The 22,034-nt window shown below is 44.9% G+C and overlaps 1 protein-coding gene across 1 annotated transcript; it reads left to right on the forward strand.

The window, feature by feature from the left end:
• The first annotated feature begins 1,333 nt into the window (after positions 1 to 1,333).
• LOC133220577 (uncharacterized) lies at positions 1,334 to 11,025 on the forward strand. The gene is made up of 6 exons (XM_061368798.1): positions 1,334 to 1,491; positions 2,330 to 2,608; positions 4,561 to 4,809; positions 8,151 to 8,288; positions 8,880 to 8,999; positions 9,655 to 11,025. Exons 1-6 carry the CDS (start codon positions 1,431 to 1,433, stop codon positions 9,813 to 9,815), a joined length of 1,008 nt encoding a protein of 335 aa, XP_061224782.1. The 5' UTR covers positions 1,334 to 1,430; the 3' UTR covers positions 9,816 to 11,025.
• The last annotated feature ends 11,009 nt before the right edge of the window (positions 11,026 to 22,034 follow it).

The raw sequence follows: 22,034 nt of genomic DNA on the forward strand, positions 1-22,034 counted from the left end.
TGAGAAAGATTTTCTTCATGCCATTTCAGCAGCACAGAAGGAAATGAAAGTGTTTCTTACTGTAAATACTTTTCTTTCTATCCCTTCCTCCACACTGTTACGTCTGAAGACTTGCTTCACTGCTTTTCTCAGAGAAGGCTACGGCACATCTTTGATCAATTTAGACCTGTCCTATACATGTATGATAAAGACAGGATGATGCTGTGGTAGCCTTGAACAAACCTGTGAATTTTGGACACTAGGTGTAGGAGATGAGCTGTAATTGTCATTATTGAGAAGTCAGAGGGACCAAACCAGTGGCTGAAATGTGGAATTATCAAGCAGAACCAAATTCTTTGAAAAATAGTGTGGACCACAACATAAGCTGTTTAACCATTTCTCAGAAATGTTTATACATATAATTCCACAGTATGGAGCTTCCTTAACAGGCTGTGTTTGTGCAGTTTTTCTGGACACAGACATAAAAGTGTAAGATTGCCAGCTGCATTCTAAACAGTTGTTCCCTAGTACACCTGCTAAGTGCATCTAAAAAAATCCAGACGTTGGCTCTAGTGTTATGGAAGTTTACTTCCTTCAGTGAGTGAGATGGTTTCTGGCGTGTTGCTTGTGTAATCAATCCACCTTGGTACTCAGTGTAAAATGCCAGTTTACTTCAAGCCATCTCAATGAATGTGAACAAAGAGTCTGGGCCTGTATGGCCTTGTAGGTAACTGGTTCACTGTGGTTCTTAAAAGACTGTCTTTTTGGTCTTGTCTCTAGGATCTGCACTACAAACAGAGCCAGGGTGGCTTCTGGGTGCATTCTGTCCAGTTTTGCAATGCAACTTCCCATAACCTTTATTCTGAGCCTGGGGTGGATGTATGGAGCCCTTTTCTGCGTGGCGTACTATTCAAGCACTAGAAGAGCCCAGCAAGTTCAGGCTGGCAATGTACCTTTGTGTGCCTTCTCCCACCTGTGCTGCTGGTAAGACTCTGTGTGACTGATTGTTGTTGGTATCTCAGCTGGTGTGCATGTGCAATGTTTTATCTGACTGGACTGATTTTTCTCCCTGGGTGGAGATACAGTACTTCAAAAACTAGAAAAGGATTAAAGAAAAAAGTGTTTTGCCTTTGCCTGCTCTTGGTGTTGGCATCTTCCTAAACAGGGTGAGCTGGCCAGGAGATATTTTTGCCTCTCCTTACCTCTCAGCCCTAATTCTCACACTTGCAGCTGGCATCAAGGCACAGAGCACATTGTGGCTTGCATTTGTTCAGCCTGAGTTCAGTCACCCAAAACCTTGCAGGTCTATTTTGAAACATTATTCAATCTCTGGAGTTTCTTTTTTTTTTTTTTTTCTTCTCTTACTTCTGACATCATTTCCTGAGTGCTATATTCACTGAGCGCTGTAGCCAGATCGTCTTCTCAGCATATGGTGCAAGGAGCTCTTTAATATGGATTTCAGCTCTCCTTTTACTCTGCAGTGCTTGCTGGTGATAATAACTGTTACTCATGGTAAGTGGGATTTTTCTTTACGAAGTTGGCACAGATTGCCTAAATTGGCAGACAGCTTAATTTTGCTCCAAGATCTCTTAATGACTCTACCAGGTTTGGGGAGATGTCAAATAGCATAAGTACTAGTGCATGAAAGGGGTAGTCAGACCAAAGTAAGACAGATTATTTTTTTTAGTAAATGAATGATAATTAACAATAGAATACTTTCTTAGTGTACTGCATCTGTCAAAGCATTTCAAAGGAGAATGTAATGTCTTTGTAGGCAGAACACTGGCTGGAGGGGCTAGGGAGGATGTGGTCCTGCTCCTAATGCTTGATGTGACCTTGGGTTAGTCCCCGAGCTGCTGCTGCCCTGCCATTTATCCACCTCTTATTTGTGTACAGCAACTTCATAGCATGCAGGATTACTGTAAGACTTGTTAAAGTTAAAGCCGCCACCTTACTCTTTGTGGAAAAGTAGCTGTGCAGGCAGCAGTTGGTTTTGCTGTCCTCTGTAAAAGATCCATGGCATCGATGCCCAGAGTATCTGCCTGCACAGTCTTGCAGCTCTGAGGGTTGGGTGGGAGATGTTCATGTCAAATTTAAGGAGAGAAAAAATAGGGTACTCAGTCTTTTGTAATGTGTGCGTGGTGTGCACACCACTCCTGTGTCACAGGGTGGGGGGAAGTTGGCCTTTATGCAAGGCTTCCCACTCCTCTGACTTCCAGTTACAGCCTGTCACTAGGGGTGGGTCTGTGCCTCTTGAGGCCTCACCTATGCATTTGCCTGTCTGGGAGGCAGCTGAGGGGATGGATGGACACCGCAAGCTTGCTGCCCGCACTCTGCATCTCTCCTTTAGGCTCTGTCACCTGGACCAGTGTGCTCAGTGGCAGCTCAGCAGCCTTCTCTGTGGGAATTCAGAGCCTGCAGAACCTCTCCAGTATGAGCAAGAGGGACATGAGATGCTTGACAAGTGTCTTGAGTGATACCTTGTTGGCCAAGTGTGGCACTTCTGCCCCCAGATGCCTGAACTTCCGGAATGGCTCTCTAGTGCTGAAGACTGTGGAGAAAGAGGACGAAGGAAAATATGAGTTTGTTTTTCACAACACCACCAGAGTTTTTACACTGCAAGTATTTGGTAAGTAGCCTACTTACCAACAAATAACATTTGAACTTGTGAGCCTGTCTGGAAGCTGGTGCCTTGAAATTCTTCCTCTAAGAGACCACTTCAGCTTGCAGGAGCTATAGGTGCCTCTGGAACAGCTTTTTAATATTCTGACACCTCAGGGAGCAGTAATGGTGAGTGTAAACTAAGGGATGCTTGTTGCATCTGTGTTGTGAGTCTCTCCTGTCTGTTGAGCCTTTAAGTAGGCAGTGAGTTGAGCGATGTGCTGTTTTTCCTGCTGTAAGAGATAACAGCACGAATTGTTTGTGAAGTTGAGCCTACAGTATGTAGACCTGTAGCTGGTAATGGATTTCAGTCTATTTCTAGAGTACTCTTTCTGATGGCTCTCACAAAATCTCTCACTGACCCAACAGCATTTTTGTTGCCCATGCACATGCTTCCTTAAGGAGTTAACTCTACCTTGCTTGGCTCTGGAAACTGAACTGGTCTTGTATGGGTCTGGGTTGACGTGTGCTGGGTTATTCTCCTGCTTCATGCAACTGAGGGAAGGTGCTAAACAAACCTGGGTATGACTTTCTGATTTTTAGGTGCCCCTGAGCAGCTTGGAGGTCAGTATCTTCTGGGTCTGTTCAGAGATCAGATACAGGTTTCTTCCCATGCCAGTCTCCCTGCTGTCCTCCCTATGGCCTCAGAATTGCTGCTCCCCTTTGTGTGCCTGCTCATCCATCTGTGGGGTGAGAAGACAGATGCAAAATCACTTCTGTACCAGATCCAGCTCACTGCTTGTGTTAATATGGAGAAAGCTTAAATGGGTTTTCCCCCTGCTGAATAGTACTCCAGAAAGCCAGCGAACATTGTTCTGGTCCTCATCTCCACCATTCCTTTTGCAGGGCTTTCACTTAAAAAAGCTTCTAAGGGAGATTGAAGCATATGAAATTGTAATGGAAATGTCTGAGCAGACTGGTCTTAGTGAAGACAAATGAATCTTTAAACCTTTTGGGTGCAAACAGGCAGAACTGCCATGGAGAGTAGGTCAAAGATGTGACTCCTTGCCATGAAGATCAGCGGCTTAGACTGGAAGTAGGAAAAGACTGCAGAAGTGTCCTGGATTTAACCTCCATTTCAGTGAATTTGCTTTGGGAACTTCTGTCTCCTCCTTTTCTGTTGCCACACCTAAGTCACAGCAAAGGTAGTCCTGAAGGCAGTGAATTTTAGCTGAAGGTAATGTCCTAGTTGAACAAAGTGATTTCTGAGCTTATTTACATGGATGTTTATATCAACATTCTCAGAGTTACTCTTACTGCCTTAAAACCATACTATTTCTCTGTCTAGTCTGTATTTGCAAAGTGGCAAATTTAGGAAATAGCCTGGCTCCTTGTAGTAGACAGAAAGAGAGAAATTAAAAAAAATGTAGTAAGATCGATGAATCATAACTTCCTTTCGAACTGGCCTAGTCTGGCTCATCCTGTCTACCTGCAGGTGTCTGGTACCTATGTTGGACATGATTTGTACCAATTGCTCTCTAAAATAGAAGAGGCACAGTGACAACAAAAGTACAAACCTCTGGGGGAGGAGACGACTGAGTCTCCTCTGAAGCTAGTTACCTGTTGATTACAGAGGAAGCCCCTGGATGACATATGCTTTGGGTGTTTGCACCATCCTTTCAGATCAGGGGCTTTTATAGATCATGTTTTCAATTTCAGTAAGGAAAATAAAGAAACACCAGATTTTCATGGCACCCCCCCAAATAGGTACCAGGAGTCACCAGCAGGGTTGGGTGGGCACTGCTAAGCATTTGAGGGCTGGGGGCAGGCACTTAGGAGCCTGGTTGTTTACTTCTGTGCTCCCTGGTGGTAAATGTGGTAGTAAGGGAAGCTCCTGTCCAGCTCCTGTTCACTGCTGAGTTGGTTCCTCACCTCTCTTTTTCCTTCCTGTTTCCATTGCCCTGTGCTGTGTGCGACCAGAGCCAGCCATCGGTATCCAGTGCTTTCCTAATGGGACTGGAGAATTATCTTGCAACGTGAACAGCAACGAGAGCACCAGCTTTCAGTGGCTGCTGAATGGCACCATGATGAGTGCCCCTGAGGCTTGTGTTAAGGATGGTGGGAAGAAGGTTCGCCTGGACAAAACCATTCCCGGGGAGTTTGTATGTGAGGTTTACCATGGGAACAGTGTCACCAGGACCAGGCCTGTTTTGCTCTCTTGTAGCTATGGTGAGTAATGGTGTCTCCAGAAAACCTCTCTTTTGGTCTCTTGCAGCAGAAAACCAATGAGTTGTTGCTGTCAGAATAACACCAACCTCTTCTGTCGTCTGGCAGCTGCCTTACAGTCTTGCCACATCCTCCCTCTTAGGAAATTTCCCCTTGACTTCCTCCTCCCTCCTGTGTCTCCAAATGACATAGCCTACAACCACAGAAAGGATGAGAATTTGTTCAGGAGGTCCTTTTACCCAACCCTACAGCAAGGATGGATTGCCATCTGTCCATTTTCCTACTTCCCAGTGATGGAGACCGTGCACCCTCCTGTGCACCAATCCTCTATGCCAGTTTAGAAACATGAGCTGCTATCTGCCTGACTTTCATCCATTACCCAGACAGCTTTCGAGTTTCTGCAACATCCCTGTAAAAACATGTCCACTAGTTCAGCCCTGTTGCTGCTGGGTTAAGCTGAGGTTTTTTTGCCTTGTCTTTTTTCTCCTTATTTAGGCCAGCTGCACAAAGATTTACCAGTCTATACAAATGTCTCTCCATCAGCCCTACATCACCAGAGGTGCGGTAAAGACACAGTTCATTTAGTTATGAAATGTAGTGGATTTTCTCTCCATGTCTCTGCTCAGATATGTAGATCTGTGATAAGGCTATGACTTCATCCGTTGACAAGCTATCCATATATGCTGAGTACTCTGCTGGAATGAGGCCATGATTTAATGGGACAGAAAATCAAGATCCTAGAACTGATCAAAACTGCCAGAACTGCAAGATGCATGTGTTGTAAGCTCACATTCAAACAAACAAACAAACGAACAAACAAAATTATTAGATAACTTTGGGTGTGCGCACCAGCATTGATGGTTTTTCTCTTCTCTGGCAGTGAAGATGATCAACAGAACTATATCAAATTAGCACAATTCTTTATCTATAAGGTTTTGACAAATTTAGGTGTAATCAATTTATTCATCTTTGCTACTAAAGAGATTGTACTGTTCAATAGCACTTAGCATTTTAGAAACTGAGGCATTCCACGTCCATAGCAGCTACTGTCTTTTTTTTTTCTATGGTTGTCATACAGTTGGTGTGAAAGCAAAATTACTGACATAAACCATGTTTCATGTGTACTAGCATTCAGTGGAAATGCTGGGGGCTCGTCCAGCCTGATCATGTTGGCACCACTGGGTAGTCTGTGCAGGTCTGGCACTTGTGATTGTGGAAAATTATCTTCATTTTGTCTGGTTAAATTGGTCAGAGGTAGTGTAGTCAGACCCAAGTGGGTTGTGGCACTGGGGAATGAGGATGTGAACATCCACAAGCTGTTCAGTCAAGCCTTGTGATAAAACATGCGAGTGCTGGCAGTTACCATTGTTTATTCTGGGTGGCTGCCCAGTCCCCGGGTGTGATATTGGTTCCCCATTTTCTTTTGAAAAGCCCACAGGGGAAATTAGTGATAGGTCTGTTGGGATGGACACATGCATGAACACAGATTTGGAAGGGTCCGAGAGCAAGAACACAGCAGAGATTCAAGTTTTTAGTCACTAGATGCAACTACATTTGTGAAAAGTAAACTAAAGCAATTCTGAATACTAGTAAAGCAACTTGAAGAGAGAAACAAGTTCAGTTAAAGATTAACAGATTATTTTTTTTTTTGTTGGTTATTATTTGCTCCAGGCAAAGTGCTGAATATAGTTTTGCACTGGAGGTATGAAATGTATGTAAAAAACAGTTATTTAGGCAACCTCTTGGCTGCTGAAATTGATTTTGAATAACAGCTTAAAACAATTTGGCAGAAATACTGTATACTGATGAGGCACCAAAGACTGACCAGAGGGATCTAAAGCAGAGATTTCAGAATTTAACAAGTCAACATACATAAAAGGCTTTTATTGATTCATTACTTTTTTATTACTTGTTTATTACAGATTTTTAACATGATATTTTATCTCAAAAAGACCTTTTTAACAAATGGTAATTTCTTAGAAAAAAATAGGAAAAAAAAATCCAACATATATTTATACTTCTGACAATATTCTCTAAGCTTTTATCAAAAAAGGAAATGAAATTGTTAGGGAAATTATTTTTCATTTGCTGAAAGTTTAATTTTAAATATAGATTTTTTTTGAACTTGGTAACTGTTTCTAAAGAGACTGGAACAAGTGCTCCAAAAATACTGAGTATGTGTGATTTCACACACAGGAGGAGCACTGTACCCTTGTTTTTACTGTGCTGGTGAGTGTGTGGACTATAACAGTGTGTAGTATGTCCTGGAAAATTTGAAACACTTCCCAGCCTCTGGGGATATGCAGCAATTTGTGCATATGGGGTCTTGAAAACAGGCTGTATGTGAACCTGTTGGTTTCTAGAGTGTGGTGCTATGCAGGGGTGCGTGCAGCCAAAAAGAAGCCAAATGATTAAAAAAGAGACTGTATAAGCTCACCTAAGAAGTTTTAAGGACTCTGCATTATGGTGATAGTTCAGCTGTATAGGGTTGTTTTTATTTTTTTTTTTTTTTTTCATGTGGGAAGAAGAGTTTTCCTTCTGGCTGCCCCAGGTTGGAATAAATTGTCTTAGAGAGAGAGCCAGTCTGGATTAATCACTCTTCTGCAAGTCAGCTTCCTTGCTCAGCAGCAACTTACGTACAAGGCTGACCCATCAAAGCAACCCTGAGCAAGGGACTCTGAGCTGGTCAGTAATTACCACTGACTTGTGTGTGGCCTTCTGCTCAGCCATCTGTAGCCTTCCCCTCCTGCTAGGTGTTTTGAATGATCTCAGGTGGGAAGCGGAATAAAGAGAAATACTTCCCCAGGTGGCAGTCAAAGTGGTTTATTACAGCTCTGACTCAGGTGGCTGAAGTCTGTGGTAGCTGAGAAAGTTATCTTTTATCAGACTTGCTTTGAGGTTGGTGTAGTTGTTACATGGTTGTTACAAGTGGGTTTTCTGGCCCCTAGCACAAGCTCTGTCGCTGGACTCTGCAGCTTTTCTTTCAGCAGGAGATGCTACCTTCTCAGCTGTCAGTTTTCATAAACCTTGTTGACATGTAATATCTTTCAAACCACCACCTTTCTTGTTAAATTTGTTTAAAACTTAAATCTTAGATGTTACTGGTCAGAGTAGGTATAAACAAATGCGCATAGCTTAACCAAGCAAGTCTCTTAACAAACAATCCCATACTATAATTAAATGATGCGATATAAGTCGCGATGTGCCACAGTTCACAGAATCAGCTCCCCTCATCCAAAGCAACAGTAATGTCCACATGCTCTAACCTGGCTGCAGGATTTCTCCCCTTTGGAGGAAGTAGCTTGTCCACCCTGGTAACTAACAGTGCCATGTTCTTCTTGCAGGAGACCTGCTGCAGTATCCGTGGTTCATCTACATCCTTGCAGGGTGTGCAGGGGGTGGAGTTATCCTGATAGCGCTTGTGTCCTCAGTCATATGTTGCTGCATGAAAAGGAAACACAAGTTCATCCCAGTGCCTTCAGGTGAGTGGAGAACACTGCTTCCCCCTGGGAGGAGCCTCAGTGTAGGCTGAGGTTAAAATAGCCTCATCATAAACTGGTCTCAGCTGGGTCGCTACTTGTCTTCTAGCCAGTCCTCCCTTGTCCTGGTGGAGCAGAAAGCTGCATGCTGATGGGCAACTACTGTGACCAGCAGGGTGTGGAATTAAACCTTGCTTTTCCTTTTTTCACCTCACGCTTGCCACCATGCACTCCTGAAAAGAAAGAAACAACAAAATCTCTTCTATGGGCAAGAAAATTGAGCCTCATTCATGTCTAATCCTGAAATGACCTGTAGGCTTCTGATGGCAGTCCTTTGCCAACACCAGTCCCTGACTGCAATCTGCCTCTGCCCAGTGACGTCATCTCAAGCTGTGATCCTGCCAGCATGCCCAAGCTGGTCTCTGACAGCTTGGCCCACTGTACATGGCATCTGTCTGGTCTGGGAATGGAGCCAGTGCCACATGAGGAGGAGATACAAGCATGTGTTGGTGGTCTGGCCTTGCAATGGATGTGCTGAGGCTGCTGGGATGTGCAGGACCTCTTTGTTTCAAGTTTCCGGTTTTGGTTTTGCAGAGGAGGAGAAGGATGACAGACTAACAATGTCCATGATCTCCCGTGAAAGTGTGAAGAGCCCCCGCAGTGGAGACCATGTTGAGGCTCAAGCTGCCCAAATTGACTGTCCTCCAAAGCCTGGTGGGTCCAGTGACTTGATTTAAGTTGGACAGATAGCTTTTTTAGGAGGGTGAAGGACAAAAGGGATGTGCGTGGCTGATAGGGTAGGAGCCAACTATAGAGAGGGGCCTGGGACTCACTTGGTGAGTACATGCTTAGAAGGTGCTACATTTTGTCCAGACAACAGGAGTTGCAGCAGGTCATTTATCAGTATGTTACTTGTGCTTGGCTTCTACACAGGAGTGACTCTTGCCCTCACCCTCTACTTAAACTGTAGAACTTTTTTTTAGTAAAAGATTTGCACATTGTCAGTGTGACTGACGAAGTATCTCACATTCAAGTTTTCTACCAATAAGTAGAAAGCAGAGGTGTGTATTTAAAGTGTTCAGGTGAGAATATATTAAATATATGCTGTTTCTCAGCCTTAATTACTCAGATGTAACTGAGTAGATTTGGCTTTAGTATTTTTATATATTTGGGACACCAAAGTGTCTAAAGCTATAACGGACAACTCAATAAATGAGTAGTTACAAAGAAGACTGAAATTTTGCTTGCAGACACCTGGGTAGAGGGGACTGAGTGGGTTAGGCAGCCAGCAGCATCAGGGGCTGGGGAAGGGTTTCCACAAGGGTGAGCATAGTGCAGGCATTTAAATCACCTCTCCCTTCTTCTGCAGATGCTGCCCAGACTGATCAAGATGTTGAGCCTCAGCCACTTGTGGAAGAAAACTTGTCAGTGGAGGTGGAGTCTGAGGAAATGCCAGACCCAGAGGTCATAGTTAATGTGGAAAGCCAGCAAAATCCCTCAGACTGTTTCCCGGATCCAACTGATGACTGATCTGGCATGCTTGCTGTTCTACCCTGCCTTGAAGCCTACAACACCTGTCCTTTGCATCCCATAGTCCCACTATGTGTAAGAGTTAGTCTAGGAAATTTCAGCAGGGGAAAGGCATGAGGTGTCAGGCCTGCTAATTTCATTAAAAAAAAAATGTATACAAGGAAAAGCAGATTCTTGGCTTGAAGGCCACACTGCTGTGGGCTGACAGGTTCTCTAACAAACAAAACTGGGCAGCTTGTTGATGCTTTGCCTCTTAATAGACCTGCAGCTAAACTGTGGTGCCCCAGAGGACAGCCTGAAATGAGATAGGCAGCTCCTCTGCTTCCTGCCACCTTATGCCTTGCTGTATCTCTCACAGCTCCTGCAAGCAGCAGGCATGGCAGGCAGGTTGGGATGGCCTTCCAGTCCCAGACAGAAACAAGAACTTGACAGAGATTTCCTGAGAAAGCCCCTCCTTCAGAGATTTCAAGGCATTTTTCACAGGCCCTCAGAAAAAAGCTCAATGGAGGTCTCAGTTAGGTATCTGCTGTGCTTGGTGTCTATCTGAATCACTCCTCTGAGCTCCAGCCCCTTTGTGATTTGGTCACTACCTGCTGTTTGGGACAAGGAGTGGTGGTGGTGGCAGGGACTGCTGTGTGCAGACCCTAGGAAGTGATGTTGGCTTGCCTGCCTTTTGATGCCCTGTAATGTCTTTCACCAGAACCTCACTGCTCAGGAGTTAAAACAGCTCCATCACTAGCTTGCTTGCTTGCAGCGGGAGGGGGCATGGGGTGTGTAATTTTGTCAGAAATGTTGATTATAATGCTGAGATCGTTCATCAGTGCAAGCATTAGTGCCTTTTGTGTAATGGTTTAGCTACTGCAAGCTCATAAAGCAGGCCATCTGCCTGTACATGTAGGCTTTTTCAGTGATGTGTTACTTGGACAGGCAGGAGCCATTCGCAGACTCTCTTAGGCAAGTCTTACTGCTACGCACATCCTGTTCTGCTCAGGAGAGGTTTGCAAGTAGAGCAGCTGGGGTAGACTTGCAGGGAAGAAGGATGAGGTAAGGAGAGGGCAAAGACTCGATCCCAGGCAGCAGGTAACAGTCCCTGGCAAGCTGCCTGGGGCTTCAGGGTTCTTGAGGCACAAGAAGTACTGCAGATGTGCTGCCAGAGCAAGGTATTTACTGTATGAGTGCATTTTGGTAGCTGGAAGTGAGCCATGTTGGTGTTAACTAGCCCTATGAGCTAGAAAGGCATGATAGAGTGAGAGATGGTACAGGTTGAGGCTGAAAGGAGTGGGGAAGTGCGTGTTGCATTCCTCTCTTCCCTTCTTGCATCTCTTTTGTTCTTCTTTTATATTGTGCTGATACTGTGCCGTGAATCTCTTGGAAACAGATTTGAGGTATGCCTTGTAAATGTCACCCAACAAGGTCTGCGAGTACCCCAGCTAAGCTAAAACCAAGCTGAAGCCACTTCTCTCCCAGGCGGGGGAGCTGGTGGGACTGCTGCATGCTCACCTGAAGTCTGCATGTCTGTACATGTCAAAGCTCTGCACCTGTGACGCCCAGCCATAGGTGGTTGTTCTTGCTATTTCCTTGTCTTGTAACTCTGTTTAGAAGATGTTTGGCTCTCATGTGTTGTGTTGGTGGTGATTCAGCCTCTCTGCTTTTTAAGGCTGCTGTAGGAATCAGATTTTCCACAGTAAGAGGAAGATACTATTTATTTTCCTCATGGTGCTGTTCTAGCTCCTTTCAGTGCAAATATTCCTCAAAGGCTGTGAGTTGAATGACAAAAATATGACACCAAGTGCTTGGGGTGGCAACTGCCTGTAAGCAGCACAGTGGCAGTGAGTGATGCTGGGTGAACAGGGGCTGCTGTCACCAAAATGGGAGGACAGTCAGCTTTGCATCTCTTCTGCACTTTCTGCCAGGGGCAGACAGGGGACAGTCGACTCCAGCACGTGCTTTGAAGGGGGAACATTTCTTTGGGCTGCTCTGAAGTAGAAGCCAGCTGCATTCTGGTGCTGAGGGTGGCAGAGTAGGGCCACCCTTGTCCTGCTGGGCTGGTGCAGCCTGGCTTCAGCTTGTCCTAGTGCTGCCTTGCTTCTGTCAGCCCTGGGAGGGCTGAGGTGCCCTATTAGCACCACCACTTCACCACCATTAGTGTAACCCCAGTCCAGGAAGCAGTTTTCCCATTGAGACAGGAATCTGAGACTCAAGATGGCTTTATGGGGTACATGGCTTTATGAGGCATATGTCTATGAGGACATGGCTGGATTTCTGTCCTTCCTTGCTGAAGATGCAGGGCAAAGGATTCTGCTACTGAGAGGTGAGAAGTGCAGCCTGTTCTCTTCCTTTAACTGTATGTGTTCATATCCAGCTATTGTTCTTTTTTGATGGTTTTCTTTTCCCCATTATGATTTTGTTCCTAATAAAGAGGTATGTTTTCTAACTTCTTTTGGAAATGTTTAAGTTCTGTTATTTAATAATTGTTTCTTTATGGGTTTCACTGAAAGTACAATCTAGTTTCCAAAGTTTCACCCACCAACTGAAGGAAAGGTGGTAACAAGTTACTGCTGCCTTGAGTAGTGTGGAGAATAGAGATCATAAGGACATTTGTCACAAAGAGATCACAAGAAGAGGCTGTAGGACAATATCATGCAACTAGTCCCTGATGGAGTGTGTGTGCTAATGTGTCTGTACATCTGAGTGCATTGGTATCTCACCAAACACTGCTCTGGTGCCTTGCCCAAACTGTGAGGTGCAGGGAAGGGATGCAGGGAGATGGTCTTGTTTTACCCATCTTTATCCACCGGTGTTTGCAACACCTAAGAGACCTTAGCTGTGAGATAGGATGCTTGACTTCATAGCTCCATTTGAAAGGAGGGTTGTGGTTTAAGCCCAGCCAGCAATCTAGAACCACGCAGCCACCCACTCACTTACCCTCTTCCTCCCCCCTGCTCCCGGAAGGATGGGAAGGAGAATCAAAAGAATGTAACTTCTGTGGGTTGAGATAAGAACAGTCCAGTAACTAAGATATAACACAAACCACTGCTGCTGCCACTAATAATAATAATGATAAGGGAAATAACAAGGGAAGAGAATACAACTGCTCACCACCTGCCAACCAATACCCAGCCCAACCCAAGCAGTGATCTAACCCTTTGGGTAACTGCCCCCAGTTTATATAATAGGCATTATGTGCTGTGGTATGGAATACCTCTTTGGTTAGTTTGGGTCAGGTGTACTGCCTCTGCTTCCTCCTGGCTTCCCCTCCTCCCTGGCAGAGCATGAGATTCAGAAAGCCCTTGGTCAGAGTAAACATTCCTGAGCAACAACTAAAAACATCGGTGTTATCAGCACTGTTCTCAGGCTGAAAGTAAAAAACACGGCACTGCACCAGCTACTAAGAAGGAGAAAAATGACTGCTACTGCTGAACCCAGGACAGAGAGGTAACTCTCTCATGCTCAACCTTAGATAAGTGGGCCAAGATGGTACATAAAAACACTCTCCTCGGTTTGTGATCATATTTACCAGTACAGGGTTAGCCCTGGAACAGTGGTGGAACTGGACATGGGTGACTGTGTTTTGCAGCCCATGAACCCAGCACCTCAAGGACCCTCCTGCCTGAATTTGCAGTTGTTTTCCAGCCTGACTATGGTGCTGCATCACCAAACGCAATAGTGAAATGCTTAGAAAGTATCTGGCAGAATAATGGGTATGGACATATGCAGGGCTGTCAGGAGTTTGACCAGAAACAGATGTCTGTGCTGCTTTTTTTTGGACTTCTAGTGGCCCAGATGTTGCTGTGCCATGCCAGCCCTACACTTGCTGGGTGGCTGAGGCAGCCCATGGTGCCAGGGTGTCCCCAGGGATCTGTGGCCTCCTGTGGGGAGCTGGTTCCACAGACAGCTGACAGTCACACTGTCCTCTCTGGCCACTTGTCCTGGTTGGGAAGACTGGGAGTAGGGCAAAGCCCATCCTTCTGCTCAAAAGGCTGACAGGAGAAGGGGAGCTCCATTCTGTGGGAAATGAGGATGATTTGTGATATGGTTTTTTACCACCTGGAAAAAACCACCAGTGGTTTTATAGTACTGTGCAGAATGGATGTTTAGCTTTGTATCCATGTCACTGTTTCGTGGTGGGAAGAGAAAAATTTCCTGCTGCATGCGGCAAATGCTCAGCAACAAATGACACAAAATACAATTCGTAGTGTTTTCATAATGGAATTCATGCAATTTGTGAATATAAAAAGAGACATAGGATGATCTTATTTGACAGATGACATAGGTGAAAGCAAAAGCAGAAAAAAGATGTGGTGTATAACAGTAGCAGAGAGAGGGAAATGATCCCTTCAGATTTTTTTAACATTCAGGATGAATTTCTCCCAACAAAATTCTTACGTCAGTAAATCTCCCCATCCTAGTTATGAAACAGTTCGTGCCCTTCTTTGCAGCCTTGACCCCAGGCTGCTGTGCCTGATGTCCTGGTGGCTGTGTATGTAGCCCCTGGAGTCCTACCTCCAGGCAGGGTGGAATGAGGTGCCCCATAGACTTCCATAGGTAACCACACAGAATCAGTAACAGAAGTGGGCAGGAAGAGCAGCATCACCCACGTTTGTCTGAGATGAAAGCAGAATTTGGTGATGTGTCATCGCAGAGGCTTGGATTAGCATTCGGGTATTGTTTGTGCCTTCATCCAGGTTGCTTAGTACTGGGGTGCAATCAAACCCTGCCTGTACAAGGCTAGCGATGGTGAAGTTCCTTGAGCATATGTGATGCTCCCCTTTTGTCCTCTGGTGTAAAACAGGCTGGGAAACAACATCATTGCCCAGTGGGGACCTTGTGACCTTTGACAACCAGTGACTGCATCTGTTTTATTCACAATGAGCACTGTGTTTCCTTTCTGCAAAGGTACGTGACTCATCTCTTAGGCAGTGGATGTGGCTAGAGACAGTAGGGGAGGCTTTACCAAGAACCTAGAAGGTCTTTAGATGAAGCCCTTCTAAATACTTGTACTTTTGCAGCAAGCATAGGGAGGCAGGCATTGTGTTAATTATATCAAGATTAATTTAACTTTGGTATGACCAGTTAAGACATCTCTTTGGACTATGAGGGACTACTGGGAAATGTGGGGTCTTTCTGGCTGGCCTCCCTCAGACACCACTTATGTGGCTCCAGGCTGGCTGATGGGATCAAGTGGAGCTCTTGGCCAGCTCTGGGACTGAGAGACTCTTACTTCCAGCTATCTTGATCACCAGCAAAAAATGTGGCTGAATCACACAGCCATCCACTGTTGATAGGGAATAAAGAAACTGCCTGTATCAAAGCAGACTGACTTCAGAGCAACAGATGTTGAATGACAAGGCAGATGGGGTGTGGGGGAGGAGGGATGCATAGACACCCCCCTAAAGTGTTCAAATATGGGTAAACCTCTCAGAAGCTAGACAGCAATGCCAATAGCATCATGGGCACCTTCATGAAGGAGTTTCTCACCTCAGTCAGGAGGTGGGATTTCAACCCCAACAGCTCCTTGTCCCTGGGGTTCCCCCACCCTCCCATCAGCCATGAGGGCATGAAGTGCCTGACTTCATAAAATCATACATTATGCTTGCAAGTTTAGGTACGTGACTATGTCCCTCACCTCTCAACACACCAACAGACATGTGCCTGGCACATTGGTTCCTGCCCCAGGAGCTAACGTTGCCATCTTCTTTGGTCTGCATCTTCCATTGTCTTCAAGCTTTGCTCAGAGAAGGGGCCATTGGCCAGCACCATGTCTCCCCTTCACTGAGGGAGCTGGGTTTGGACTCACTGGGCTGCCACCCAGTGATACGCCTGATATCCCATCTGGAACTGACTGTGGAGATGCAGGCAGTGAGTGGGGTGATTCATGGTTTTCCCTTACTCTTCATGTGGTCCCTGGGGGCTGGAGGGGTGGGTGTTGTGAGGATAAGTGAGTCTCTGCCTCCTGGGAGATGGGACTCCTTGGCCTGTGTCCACTATTTTATGGGCATCTGGGGGAAGGGACTGGTGCTAGTGCATGAGGAGACATTTCTAGCCTGCTCATTGTGTTGCTGTATCAAACACTGATGGTTAGGAGAGGTTCCCATCTGTAGAGGTAGCAAATACGGGTAACTATTATCCTTTTATTTTTAACTGACTTATTTTTCTGTTTAGCATATTCCACGTCACATTTAGACAACATACATGATGAAATACTGGATGGGGCTATAGTATAATCTGTGTATTTAATATTGTATATTAATAATAACTGTGTAGTTAATATTAACTGTGTAGCTAATATTAGATACGAGGGGGAAAAGCAAAACTTGGAACCTGAATTCCATGGAGAATTTTTAAAACCCACCTAAATTAATAACAACTACTGATAGTTTTAATATTGACTAATGCTATAGAAGCTAATGTATTGCAGACCAATGATTACTTGGAGGCAATTCTCTTCAAATCTTTTGGAATTGTAAATACAGTACATTAAAGGGAATTATTATCTGCTCCTGTACCACATGCAAATGGATAAAGAAATACTGTTCAGTGGCTATCCTCTTGCCAGTATTGCTATCTCAACTTTGATTTATACAAGTTCTTTCTGGAGAGAAAAACATTTTTTCCCAACACTAGTGACAGAAAGAGTTATAAAAGATTTTTTTGATACTGAAAGTCACATAATAAGACATCTTCAAATAACAAAAAAAAAAAAAAAGAAAAGAAAAAGATGTGATGATGCTTTTGTCTATGTGAAAAGAATTGCAAAAGTGACTTCGAATGCACAACTTGAAGCAAAGGTCATTAAGAGTTTATGTTGCATTCCTGGGAAAACTTTCCATCACAGAGCAATGGGCATCAGAGATTTCTCCTCTAAAACACAGAAAACCTATAGGTAGGGGATTTGGGACAGTAGGGATGTGACCTATATGAATGGTACAGTCAACTGCCTGTCAGTCTTCATTCACCTGGAGCAGAATAGAGAAGGTGGGGTTGGTGAAGGCTTTTCTGAGGTGTGACATGGAGCCTGGAGCAGGAGCTGCCTGCTGGATGGATGTCTCTGTTGTCACAGGACAAACAGTGACAGCACTGAGAGCAGGAGGAGGATGCAGAGAGCAGAGTCACCGCTGTGGGAGATCCACAAGGAAGAAAGGGCACAGGGGTGAATGCCTGAGGGTACAAAAGTGATGCTGAATAATGACAGTCACAGATGCTGTTTCTTCACTCAAATGGGAGGGGAGGCTGCAGGGGTCTCAAGCAAGGTCTGTCCATCATCCTGCCAACTCTTTAGGCAGTATGAAGTGTTGCCTTTCAGAAAGCTGTAGTCACTACTGCTTCCTCCTTGCTCCCACTCTCCCTGACATTTGGCATGAATTGTGTTCTCTAGATGAATGCGCTTCTCTCCAGCTGGTAGATTACAGCTCCCCAAGTCTTTCTGGTGATGCTTAGCCTGGAAACGGAGGCCTCTCTGCCTTTCTCATGAGGCATTTGCATGGAATGTGCTGTGCTAGTTTTGATAAGCCCAAGTAAGGAGTAAACAGAAATCTTCTTATAGCAGCAAAGGGGAGATACTTTTTCTTTTTTTATTCTGCCCCCGAGTCCTTCTCTATTTCGAGCCAGCTCTTTCAGGATTTTTCTCCTGCCTTCACTTTCTTGTATGGGTTTTACCAAATGAGATGGGAGAAGAGTGGTAGGGAGGCAGGAGCCCCACGAGCTTTTCGCGTACCCTGAATACAGGTAAGAACATGCCTGTTGCCTTTCATTGCTGTGCACAGTCTGGGTCAGGATTTCTGTTGTTGCCATAGGAGGCCACCGTGGAAAGCTGTGCAACTTAAGCTTCTGTTTGCACATATTCCTGCCAAGCTGTGGAGGGTTTGGAGTTCTTTTTCTTCAGGTGATTCATTTTCTGATAAAGAGTTTTGTTTCCTTATCTTTTGTTGAGATTTTAAAGCTTTGTAATTTGGAAAATACAAAAGCCTGTTGATAGCTTTCTCTGGAGAACCAGTTGTGGGAGAGGATTTTCTTTTCTGGAGAGAAGATCTGTAGGAGTCAAAGTTGCCATAAATTTAATATCTATCTTGAAAAAACGCCAGTGGTTAAACAGCCTCAGTGAGAAAGGAAAGTAGATGTCTGTGTTTATACTGCATTACTGATGCTGCAGAGCTTAAAAGAACTTCCCAGATAACTCAAATAACCACTATACCTGTAGTTCCAACCCAGTGCATCTTATCTGTGTGGGCACAAGGCATGCACAGTAACTTTCCATTGAGGCTGCGCTGCAAAGCAGCCACTGAAAATGGTGTATGTATAGGACATGAAAAAAAACATTGTCAAGAAAAAGCCCACTTTTGCGTGATGTAAACAAAAAGGGTGGCTGAAAAGAATGGTGACACCATCATGTACCTGAGCAGTGAGACCTTGTTTGTGGCAATAGAGGGTCAGAATGGAAGGTGCTTTTAGATGGTGCTTTGTAGACAGGTAGTTGGGAGTCTGGGGCTTGGGTCACGGGAGCATCTGGTTTCCTTTGTTGTCCTTTGGACTGTCTGGCTGACCTTAGCAAATCATTTATCCCTCTCCCTCATTTCCCCACCTGTAATAATGTGATGATCCCATAGGACTCCCCTGTAAAATGGGTTTAAGCCTTGCTGATAACAGCAGCACCTCATACCTGTGTGTTGGTGTGGCTGAGAGCTGGGAAGTCCTGTGGGGTGCTGCTTGCAGAGGTCTTGCATGTGAGCGATATGGTCCGGCTGCCAGAGGATGTCTGACTGCCCAGTATGCGAGGGAGAAGATTTACCAAAGCTGCTATGGTGGACAACATCTCTCTTGTTAGCTTTGCTGGCTTGTGAGGTGATGGTTTCCTTCTGTCCCTCAGGAGTGCGACAGAGGGAGCTGGTAGATGTATTGCCTTCCTGGAAATACTGTGAAAAGCCACAGCTTGTGTTCACTCCCCCTGTGCTTGGATGTGTTACATAGACCATCCCTTGCCTGCCTTACTGACAGAGGAGCTGTGGGCTGTAAATATTTAGAAACATGGGCAGCTTTGTGCCTGTATTTTCCTCTGCTGTGCAAAGGCCCACTCCTTGCTAACACTTGCTTAGCTCCCTGCTGTAACCACCCAGCATTTCCTGTGCATGTCAGCAGCAGAGCCCAGCCTGGTCGGGGTGGGGTGAGCCTGTCCTGCTGCCCTGTTGTCCCTGTGCACCGAGGAGCTGCCCACCTGGGTCTGCTGCTTGTGTGCAGCCTTCATGTGGGGCTGGGTCACACTGATGAGAAATGTGTGTGCCTGGTCTGGCCAGAGCAAGGTCTGGTACTGGTGTGCCATGTGTGCTTGCTCAGGTCTGCCAGGCAGAGCAGGGTGTCCTGCCACAGCAGCTGGCCAAAACCTCACTGTCTTGCCATGGAAAGGGTCTCAGCTCCTGTTTCTGCCCACATGCTGTCTTCACAGCTTGCTAGGTGAGCTGATGTATTGAAATAGCCACATGTAGGAACAGACAGACATCAGAGCAGTCAAAACAAGCTCACAGGGAACAGGAAACTTCTGGGACCAGAGAAGAAGCAAGGGAAACTGAGCTGCCAAGTTGGGGTCCACACTGAGCAGCAAAAGGGCTTGCATGCTGCACTGGACCTCATGGCCCCAGATGTACCTGGTGCAAAGAGCATCTGTGTAAGCTATGTGAAAGACACCAGGATGCTTTTTCTTGCTTCAGTATGCAGCAGCAAGTCTGGGCTTACAGCTCACTTAGGTGTTTATGAGAAGTTTACCTCCTAATTTCCTGGTGATAAGGGCCAAACCTCCTTATGTATACTTATGTATATGTACAGTGCCACATAATGGGCTTTTGTTTGCTATCATAAATCCACTATCTAATAAATAAATTACAGTCACAGATGACAGCAATTTTGAGATCCACAGTGACACTTCGGAGAGGCTTATCCAAGCTCTTCTAGGAGAAAGGACATTCTACGGCTGCCTACATGCATCCCAGGGCTGCACTGGTAGGACAAATCCCTACAGTGACTTTGCAGGGTATTAAGAGAGCTGTGCTGATGGCTTGCAGTTGAAGTTAAGACCTTCCTTTGTGTGTGGGAACTGTATAAAGGCCATTCAGGGCCCTTCCTAGGAATAAATGCTTTTAATACTAAAATGTATTACCCAGTTGTTTGTACTCAGTCTCTCAAATCGGTTCTCATCCTCCCACCTACTCATTTTGGATTGTCCCTCACTCCTCTCTGGTGTTTTAATAGTATAATAGGTATAACATTGTACAAGACCTAGGTTATTAGTGCACTTCTTAAGCTGATGATTTCTGGAGAGTGTCAGATCTTGACCAAAACATTTCTTAGGTGGTAGTAGCAAGTTATCTTTCCTGGATAAATTTCAAAGAGAAGCTGTTACCTTCCTTGGGTAGCTAGTCCATCCACTCTCTGGTGATGAAGGGTCATACTGTAGCTAATACAGGTCTCTGTGTATTTATCACTGCTAAAACTAGAAGAGGCTCTTCTGTTCATCTGTCTGGCTTCATGTGTAAGACAGATTAATTGCATCATGACAGCAAACTTTTGCTTGGACTGCAGCATGTTATGCAGTAGTAGTAATATCACTGAAATTACTACAATAAGATTCTGAAAGTTACATTCTAGATCTAGGATCATTATAGATGATGGAAATCAATGTCAGATAAGCAAGACAGAAATGCATCATCTACAGGAATAACTGTCTGATGGGATGCTGACAGCTGCTGTAGCCTCAGTCATTTTGAACCATATATTGTCAGACTGTTCTGTCTAAGGAGGTTACATTCCTTCAGACCATACTGAAAACTTAAACTGGGTGCTTTTTCATGAGGTTTGGCTGTTGACTCATGGTTACAGGTGGAAAAGAAGAAAACAAGTTTGAGAGAGAGAATACCTGGGGCTGATGATACGTTGTTATAGACATCACAAGGGAACAATTTCTCTTTGAATTGTCATCTGAGAGCTATTCTGCACTAGTCACAGTTTTTAAGCTTCCATTTACCATTTTTAGAGAAGGATATAAAAGCTGCAGCAGCAGCCATTGCATTACTGACAGGGTGTCTCACTATTTTTGGAATATTTCCACGGCATATAGGCAAAACTGTGCTTTCAGTTTGCATGTAACAGGCTCTAAGCTGCCAAGTCAGCATCCCCACTAAACGCTTGGGCAAAGCTTTCTTTTTGAGTTCTTAGTTTTCATATTTGTAGTGCTTCATTTAAGCTGAATTTCTTCCTTTCTTGGCTTTGCATAAGGCAGAAGTGGAGGTGGTATGTGGCCTTCATCAGCCAAATAGCTGAAACTGTGTGTGAAAGCCAGGAGTTCCTTGGCATTTCACAGTGCAGGGGCAACTCCCACTGCCAGAGCTGACTTTGCTTCTTCCCCACTCCAGCCACTGCCCACATTCCCCCTGTCCTCCAAAAAGCTACAGTAGAGGGGAAGGGAATGTGCCATCACAAAACCTGCAGTTACCATCCAGGGCAGCCCAGATGGAGCCTAGGCTAGGGTGCAGACCCAGGAATGCTCCCAAGAATAATGTTATCCTTAGCCAAAGTTTCCTCTGCACATGATATTGTTCATCTGGTGTTTCAATCAATATCACATTCGCTCTTCTCCTCACAAACTGAGCCTGTCATTGTGAGAAGTTGAGAGATAGGAATTTGCAGTGTTCTTGTCATTTTTCATGGTGAGGGTCCTGGAGTGGTGGTGGGTGAAGGTTGTCTGACTTTTCCCAGGGAAGGGTATTGCATGCAAATACCACTTAATACGACCTAAACTTCAAACCAGAGGAGATGGTGCAAGCTAGCAGGTGGACTACAAACCTACCCTGGCTTATTGCGCCCTGACTTTCCTGGGAACATGCTAAGTGTACTTGTACTCTTCCTTCATAAGAGTAAAAGTACACTTCTACTTTAGTAGATCTAATAAAATTATATCTCTTTTTAAAATTTATTTATTTTAATAAAAAAAAAAATAAGCCTCAGGCATGAATGTTTATTGGCTCATCATTGAAGACTTAGAGTTGGAAACATCTATATATTGTCTCTTGAGATGTTTTCTTCAGGTGTGTGGGAGTCTGCCACCTTTACATGTAAATGTAAGTATGATACTTACGTTCCCTGTGAGGAAACATCTTAGTGTAGCACAGTGAACGGAAGAGTAAATGAGAGCAAGCAACAAAAGCAAATGCATATGACTACAGTACTTTGTGGCTT

The sequence above is a fragment of the Neopsephotus bourkii genome, unplaced genomic scaffold (genome assembly GCF_033783945.1).
Source record: "Neopsephotus bourkii isolate Nb327-2 ecotype Australia unplaced genomic scaffold, CSIRO-AGI_Nbou_v1 NB_1446, whole genome shotgun sequence".
Lineage (NCBI taxonomy): Eukaryota > Metazoa > Chordata > Aves > Psittaciformes > Psittacidae > Neopsephotus > Neopsephotus bourkii.